Raw genomic sequence first — 8,552 nt, 5'->3', positions numbered from 1 at the left:
TATAAGCTTAGTTAACTAAACGAAAAAAAAAGAAAAGCGAGTATATGCTTATGCACACACGAGAACGAGTTTTATTAGGGATATGAGTTACACAAAATACTACGTTGTTAAAGATCTTTCAGCATTAGAATGTATTTGAAATATCTGGTATGAAGCCAGTAGCATACACACATGCATAGGTACGATCATTGCTAAATCAATTGGTCAAGGTTAAAACAGGCTGTGATTTAAACGGTAGTATTTTGAATGATCTGCTGAATTCTACTTTTCAAGCTTTGTGCTGTTGAAAACCAACCTAGTGTGGAGACAGCATGAAGAGGAGGATCCCAGAGAAGTAACATTTAATGTTATTAAAATACCAGATAGAAGCACAGGAGAAACCCAGAGCTGTCACCGACTTGCTCATTTTGGCAGTAACACTCAGCTAATGGAACTATATTAACACATCATTTTCCAACTTTCAACTGTAATGAAAAGCTATTTTTACAAATCATTACTTTCAGTATATGGTGTTTCAGCCACGTGGCTTCTATTAGTGTACAGGGGAGTTTCACAACTAAAGCTGCCTGTGCAGTACCGAAAGTGCACCTTTTATGTTGAGCTAATCCCAGAGGGGAGTCAGCACTCACGCCTGTGTCCTTTTGACCTTTATCCTTTTAATGCATTTTGCCTCAGTAGCAAAAGGTGAAAACCTAGTTTTTATGTTTCAAAACAGACCGCTTCAACAGCAATTCTCTATGAAGCTAAGGAAAGTAACATACGCTCCTGTGGAAAAGTTGAAAGTCCCTAGTTCAGCAATCAATGATAGCTTTACAAACGTATTTTTATAGTCGCTTTTCTGGTAGCCCTTTGAAGCTCACCCGTATGGCCTTGCTACCACCCCTCTCAACAGCTGGAGCATGCAAAGCCGCTGGAGTGGAAGATGTTAATTATCATCAGCTACTGGAATTTCTCCAGGGACCACTTGTGGTTAGAAACATGCTTCCCTAAAGAACTGCACTAGGCGCTGGGATCATCTCTCCTGTAGCTTATCTGAGTCCCTCCTCTTAAGCAAAAAAAATAATCAATTAAAACTCCCAATCTTCACTTTTAAGTGTTCTTCTCTTAGGACATGATTGTGTGATTTTCCTAAGCAATCTTAACTATAAAATCTTTTATTTCTGTGAATAGAGTTCCAACAATAGGCATTTTCATGTATATGTGAGTTTCCCAGGGACTAGGGTTAGCATATGTACAGATTTCGATTAAAAACTAGAGAAACAAGTCTAAAATGAAAAAGGAACAAAACCAGAAAACACAGAAAACAGACAAATTGGACACAACTGTGGTTGTGGTGGGTTTTTTTTTTCCTTCCCTGAAAAGTCATTTGTACTTCCTTTTTATGGCCAAGAAAAAGCTACGCATCTTCCTCCCATGTCGTCAGAAAACTGCATGCACAAAAATGGTCTTTCCCCTTCTGCTTTACCTCCTGCTATTCAGCGGCATTTTGAGTCTAAACTAGTTAGCATCAGGAGCTTGATGTGATGTCAGCAAGTAAGATATTCCCCACAGGGAACCAAAATAGTAGATGAGCTGGCAGAAAGAACCCCAGAAAGGGGAATAACATAAAAACAACAGATTCTAAGCCTAGCCCTTTACTGTGACTACTACAAAGCACCTTTAATGACTGAACACATCCTTAAATATACCTCGTAGATCCCTCTGTGGTAGTTAAACCTGGTAATCACTACCACCCCCACAAAAAGAGCAAGTCAGGTCAGTCTTTAGCTGCAGAGAAACTAGGATGAACTCAGTAATCTGCAGGGCTTGACTCCCAACGTGCTAAAATGAATGCTGAAGGCATTTCTCTTGCCCTTTGCTATGGATGAGAATGGCACGTGTTCCCCAGTATTTTATGAAGTGACACGCCAGTCTTTTTGATAATCTAAGGGAGCTGAAGCAAAACAGTCCCCCGCTCTCAAAGAATGCTGTCCCTTTCCTGTAAGGGCACAGGAAATCCCCATCCACCCCCGGGAGGAAGGGGTAAGCAGGAGGAAGGAAACTGAATGTAATGGAAAGTAAACATGTCAACTGTGAAAACAGTAACTACTAGTGACTATAAAAATCCTTCCTTGTTATACTTCAGGACAATGAATGCAGTGGTATTTCAGTTATTCAGTGTTTAGAGAGTTAAAACCCCCACAATTACTGGCCAATTCCCTTCTATGTAGGCCATTAGAGCTATTGTATTGTACACTTTCTCCAGTTCAACATCAAATACAGTGATCGAGAAGTAGATACAGTCAAGATGAGGGATTGCTTAATTCTTCCAAAATGGTCACTGCTTAACAGTATAGACCTAGTAACTCCGGGTCAGCTGCTGTAGACCTTTACAAGACAAAGAAGGTAACAGAATACGTGTTCCCCAGCTGACATCAAGAGCAACAGTGAAGACAGAAGAGAGCACACAAACACAGAACTGTTATATACAAAAAAAGTTTAATTGAAATACCTGTATAAAAAATATGATCTCCATACATTTCACACTGTTAAACAGAAGAAAAAAATCCAAATCCAAGCTGCATAAATGCAACCAGATCACAGAAACACAGCTATTAAAATAAATTAAGGTTTATGACTCTGCCACTCTACCTTCCAGAGCCAATGCACGGAGACTGTACAATGTCAATAATTTAAAACCCTTCCAAACAGCATTACTTTACATTTCTGGTACAATAATACCAGACAAAAGGCATACTGACTAACTTTAAAAAGTCATTCTATTTCCCTTAAATTAGACTTTGTACAACAATTTTCCATCTTCCAACAAAAATTGATAAGGTCAGAATTTTTTTTTCTTTTTAAACAAAAGTTGACAGGAATGCAGAAAAAAGTGCCATGGGCAAACCACTAGAATTCCCATGGGGAGAAGGAGGGGAAAGCACAGTGTTGAATAACTCTAACCAAATAAATTAACAAAATAAATAGCCACAGCTGAAACCTGTGGGAGGTCTTCTAAACTCCAAACAATAAATAACTGTATAGTACATGGGAAAAAAAAACAAGTTTACATAAACACATTATACAGGTATGGAAAAAAAAGTAAAGTCCTTGAATATTGCATTGATTGTGCATTCAACATGCCCATACATACTTTAAGACTCGCAGGGTGACAAAAGGCCAGGGGGAGTTGAGAAAGGGGCTTCTCATGCCCAATGGTAGAGATGATAAAAGGAAACATGAATAAATGTTTCTGATAAAAAAGCTGATATACCTGTTCATATTTCTGTGCAGGCTATAGGAAATATTTTGAGCAGCAGAGGTGGGTTGGATTTGGAAAGGGCCGGGGGGCAGGAGTGAAATGTCTGTGTTCAAGTATTCCATCACCAGTGGATGGGACTACTTCATTCAATCACCGAACATGTTCTCCAATGCATCATAGGAGCTGCTTCCTCCAGCACAGAGTCTAAAGGGAGCAAATTCCTATAATGAACTGGATCTTCTTTGGACATACACAGCTCAAAAAAGAAAGTCCCACTGAAGCAGCTTTCAAAAAGGCACTCAAAAGCAAATAAAATCTAGTCCAGGCTCTATGAGAGCAAAAAAGTTTACCATGTATTCAAGAGGTCACTGCTTTCTTAACAAGGTCAGTCTTTGACTAAGTACTGGCCTGCAACTCCCAAACATCAGCGTTTCCAAAGGAAATCTCTCATTCCAAAGCAGAAACCAGCAAAGGGGGAAAATAAAATCAAGTCCCTCAGACAAAGATTCAACTACAGAATAATGAATGCATTTTTCTAGCCCCTCCTACGTATTGGCAGCAGCACTGTGGTCTTTCTGCTTGTAGCTCCCCTCCCAGTGCGAGGTCCTTAGTAATTCACAGACTCTCATTACTTGAACTTGTGCTAGATACATCAGTATCAAGGGTCCGTAGCCTTATGTCACAGTCCTCAGACTTCACTACTTCAGATTTGTGCATCCATTGATGGTCAAAAATTTGCTCAAGTGTTGGTCTGTCTGAAGGCCTCAGCGAAAGGCACCATTTGATCAGCTGTTGACATTCTGTAACAAACAAAAAAAAGCAATTTTAGACTAGGAAAGTAAAAAGAAAATCTTGAATAAAAAAGTCCACCTGTACAAGCTCAAATGTACAGGAAAAAAAAAAGGAAAAAAAAGAAGGAAAAAAAAGAAGGAAAAAAAAGAAGGAAAAAAAAGAAGGAAAAAAAGAAGAAAAAAAAAAAAAAAAAAAAAAAAAAGAAGGAAAAAAAAGAAGGAAAAAAAAGAAGGAAAAAAAAGAAGGAAAAAAAAGAAGGAAAAAAAAAGAAGGAAAAAAAGAAGGAAAAAAAAGAAGGAAAAAAAAAGAAGGAAAAAAAAGAAGGAAAAAAAAGAAGGAAAAAAAAGAAGGAAAAAAAAGAAGGAAAAAAAAAGAAGGAAAAAAAAGAAGGAAAAAAAAGAAGGAAAAAAAAGAAGGAAAAAAAAGAAGGAAAAAAAAAGAAGGAAAAAAAGAAGGAAAAAAAAGAAGGAAAAAAAAGAAGGAAAAAAAAGAAGGAAAAAAAAGAAGGAAAAAAAAGAAGGAAAAAAAGAAGGAAAAAAAAAGAAGGAAAAAAAAGAAGGAAAAAAAAAGAAGAAAAAAAAGAAGGAAAAAAAAGAAGGAAAAAAAAGAAGGAAAAAAAAGAAGGAAAAAAAAGAAGGAAAAAAAAGAAGGAAAAAAAAGAAGGAAAAAAAAGAAGGAAAAAAAAGAAGGAAAAAAAAGAAGGAAAAAAAGAAGGAAAAAAAAGAAGGAAAAAAAAGAAGGAAAAAAAAGAAGGAAAAAAAAAAGAAAAAAAAAAAAAAAAAAAGAAGGAAAAAAAAGAAGGAAAAAAAAGAAGGAAAAAAAAGAAGGAAAAAAAAGAAAAAAGCCCCCACTTGACCCCTATATAACTCACCAGGTGAAATTCTTCTCCTGAAGTATAATCGCCCCCTCAAGATTTCTTCATCTTGCTCAAAAGGGATGTCTCCACAAACCATATCATACAGCAGAACTCCCAGAGACCATACCGTTGCTGACCTCCCATGGTATCTGTGGTATCTGATCCACTCTGGAGGGCTGTATACTCTCGTTCCTAAAAGCGGGGGGGGGGGGGGGGGAATTAAAGTCAAGGTTTAGAGTGTTTCCCCATTGTTCAGATCCTTCTAGTACAGCTAAATTAAATTCATAAACTTGTCATTTGGGAGTTTAAAAAAACAACAACAACAACAACAACAAAGCTTTAAATTTCTTATGGGCCAAAGCCACCAGTGGTGTAATTTCAGGTCATCTGCGGGGTTACACCATCAACAAGACTTGGCCCATCCGGTTGTGCTATTTTGTTGCAAGGAATAACACAGCCCCATCAGCTGACTGTTTACTGAGGCAAGCTCCCTTTCACTGACCACGTGGCGTCTGCAGCATCACCAAAAATAGACACAAAAGGACAAAGGGGGCTGGCGGGGAGGCAAGAAGGTGAAACTCAGGTCTGCCCGTATTACACGGGGCTAAGCTGCTTTATCCAATTCCGCAAGGCAGTAAACAAAATGGGGCCGCTTACGATTTCTACGTTTTTAAGGCCCCCCTCGGGCTTCTCTGCGGCAGCTTTTCCCAACCCGCCCCCCGGGTGCCCGCGGGCTCCTTGGATACCAAACAAAACCGGGAATTCGTGATGCTGAGGGTCACGTGCGGCGGGGCTTCGGGTTTCACAACAAACAGATGTGAGTGCGGCAGCTGGGAGGATGGGGAGGGGGGAGGAAAAGACTCGTGTCCCCCGCTCCCCCCCCCCCCCCCGTTACATCAGTCACACTCAAAGGGCAGGGGGAAATACTCCCCCCTGTCACACGCAGGCTTATTTTCAGCTTTCCCATCTCTGAAGCGTCGAGCCCGGCCCTGAAGCTAGTCATTTCCAGGGAGCGTATTTATCCCCATCGCTTTAAAATCTGCAATGCGGGATTTCCAGGACATTGGCGGAAAGGGAGGGGGGGAGCTACCGCTTCAAGTTAAAAAAAGCACCGCATATGAAAACTGCATATCCACACATGGAAACATCCGACACTGGCGAAGCCTCCATGTAAACAGATCGCCCTCTAGGAAAAAAACCCGCTTTTTCCAAGACAGGGAAACATAAACTGCTGCGTCACTGCCTGGAATCGCTTCTTTCCTACGCAACTGAACACCCCCTAAGCCGCTTCGGGTCGAAAGGTTCCACTACCGATAGACCTGATATGAACCCCTGCGTCAGAGGCACCGCTCGCTACTGCCAGGCGCCAGAAACGGGATAAGCGGCTGCTGTAGGGAGGGCATCACCCCGGGAGGGATGCGGGGGTCTGGCCGAAGCCGGCGCAGCCGGGCTGCCCCGGGTGCGGGGAGGGCACGTACCGTCAAAATCGGTATAGACCGTGTCCTTGAGGAGGGCCCCCGAGCCGAAGTCGATCAGCTTCAGCTCGCCTGTCCTGAGATCAACCAGCAGGTTCTCGTCCTTGATGTCCCGGTGCACCACGCCGCAGCCGTAGCAGTGGCGCACCGCCTCCAGCACCTGCCGGAAGAACCCGCGGGCCGTCTCCTCGTCCAGGGCACCCTTCTCCGTGATGAAGTCGAAGAGGTCCTTCACCAGCTCGGGCCGCTCCATGATGATCAGGTAGCCGTCGGGCCGCTCGTACCAGTCCAGCAGCTTGATGACCCCTCTGAAGCCGGAGCCCACCTTCTTCAGGAGGACGATCTCCAGGGGCACCATGACACCGCTCTGGGCAGAGAGGGGGGGTACGGGTCAGCGGGGGGGGGGGGCAGGGGCGGCCCAGGGCGCCCCCGCGCTGAGCGGAGGGAGGAGGGGAGGCGCGGGGAGGGCGGGGAGGAGGGCGCGGCCGGCGGGCCCCCTCCGCCGCTGCCGCAGTCCGAGGGGCGGGCGCGGCGCTGCGGCGGCGAACCCCCGCCAAATTCCCCCCCCCCCCCCCCGCCCCCGACGCAGAGGCCGCGCCAGCGGGGCGGGCCCCGCCGCCCACACAATAGCCCCGCCGCGGCGGAGCCCCGCGGCCGCGCAGCACCCCTAGAGCCCCCCCCCCGGGTACTTACAATCGTGCCCCACTCGGTCACCCTCTCCTTCACCACATGCTTCACGGCGACCTGCGGAGCGAGGAGAAAAGGAGGCGCCGTGAGCGGCGGGGCGGGCACAGCCTGCGCCCCGCCGCGGAGGGCCGGGCCGGGCCGCGCCCGCAGCCTCCCGCGCCGCGCTCCCGCCCGCCGCCCCCGCCCGGGAAGCGCTGTGCGGCCATCCCGCGCCTCACCGGCAAGCCGTCGGCGATCCTGCTCCCCGCGTAGACGGTGCCGAAGCCCCCGCTGCCCAGCACGGAGCCCACCTGGTAGACTTTATCGAACGGCTCCTTCTCCACTTTCACTGGGGAAACGAGAGGGAAACACACCGCGTTAGTGTCCGCAGCCGCGCTTCGTCAAAAATTGAAAAACAAACAAACAAACAAAAAAAAGCCCCCAAACGATCTGCCCAGTGGACGCGTATTATGGGCGCTGCCCCAATTCTGCCCAAGGCTTTTTTTTTTTTTTTAAATAAATTGTCTTCTTCAATAAAATAAAAAAAAAAACGCACCCCGAAGTTTCGGGGGCTGCGAGGCGCCGGCCCCAAGCACCCCGGGTAACAGGGGGCCGGTCCGCGCCCCGCCCGGCGCGGCGCGCTGCGCTCGCAGGGGGACACCCCAGCCCCTGCGCCGGCCCCGCCGTACCTGGCTGGAGGATCTTCACCGGCAAGTGGTCCATGCTGGTGGGGCTGCAGATGTGAGCCAGCGAGCCGAACTTGGAGAGCAACATCTTCCGAGGGGGGGGGGACGGCGAGTCCCCCGCAGTGGCACCGCCGGCGTCCTCCCGGCTCAGCGCTCGGCGGCGCGGCGCGGCTCTCCTCTCTCCGGAGCCGGCTGAGGGCGGCGGGCCGCCGAAACCTTCTGCGCGGCTCCTTCCTCGGCCGGGAGCGGGCACCGACGGAGTCCTCGGGGGTCCCCGCCGGCACAGATCCACGCGGCGGGCGCACCAAGTCCTCCGGCGAAAGGCGGTCGGCGAGGGCGCCGCTCCCGCTCCCCCTCTTCTAACCGGCGAGAGCCGCTCAGGGCGCAGGGACGCGCCGGCAGAACCAGAGCCCTCCGCGGAGGCAGGCGGGTCCGGGGCTGCGGGGCCGCGCGTGAAACCCGCCCCTGCGGGGGCCGCCGCGGCGGGGAGCGGGCTGGGCGCCGCAGTGGAGCCGTGGCGGGCGCAGGAACCGCGCCGCCGCCGTGCCTGCCCGCGCGCTTCTGAGCCGGCGGCGCCGCCGAGCCGCCTCTTAACTCCCAATATTTTGGTGCGGGCAGAGCGCGGCGAGCGCGCCGAGGATATCCCTCCGCGGGGGAGGGGGGAAACACCTCTCCCCACCGCCCTAGCGGCCCCCTCCCCTCCGCGCCGGGGCGCCCGCGGTGCGGCGGCCGGGACTGCAGCCTCCCGTCCCGCCCCATCGTGCGGGCGGGCGGGGGGAGGGCGGGGGGCTGGGAACTACTTATTTGTAGTAACCGGCGCGCAGAGTTACAGACTG

At 48.5% G+C, this 8,552-nt stretch overlaps 1 protein-coding gene across 1 annotated transcript; it reads right to left on the bottom strand.

Moving 5' to 3' along the window:
* Positions 1 to 2,459: 2,459 nt before the first annotated feature.
* On the bottom strand, positions 2,460 to 8,223 carry PIM3 (Pim-3 proto-oncogene, serine/threonine kinase). The gene is made up of 6 exons (XM_050910825.1): positions 7,720 to 8,223; positions 7,270 to 7,379; positions 7,058 to 7,108; positions 6,368 to 6,731; positions 4,905 to 5,081; positions 2,460 to 4,041 (listed from the first exon to the last, which is right to left on the bottom strand). The coding sequence occupies exons 1-6, from the start codon at positions 7,802 to 7,804 to the stop codon at positions 3,857 to 3,859; spliced, it is 972 nt and encodes a 323-aa protein (XP_050766782.1). The 5' UTR covers positions 7,805 to 8,223; the 3' UTR covers positions 2,460 to 3,856.
* Between the last annotated feature and the right edge of the window lie 329 nt (positions 8,224 to 8,552).

The sequence above is a fragment of the Gymnogyps californianus genome, chromosome 1 (assembly GCF_018139145.2).
Source record: "Gymnogyps californianus isolate 813 chromosome 1, ASM1813914v2, whole genome shotgun sequence".
In the NCBI taxonomy this organism is placed as follows: Eukaryota; Metazoa; Chordata; class Aves; order Accipitriformes; family Cathartidae; genus Gymnogyps; species Gymnogyps californianus.
This window is presented reverse-complemented; position numbering and strand designations above follow the sequence as displayed.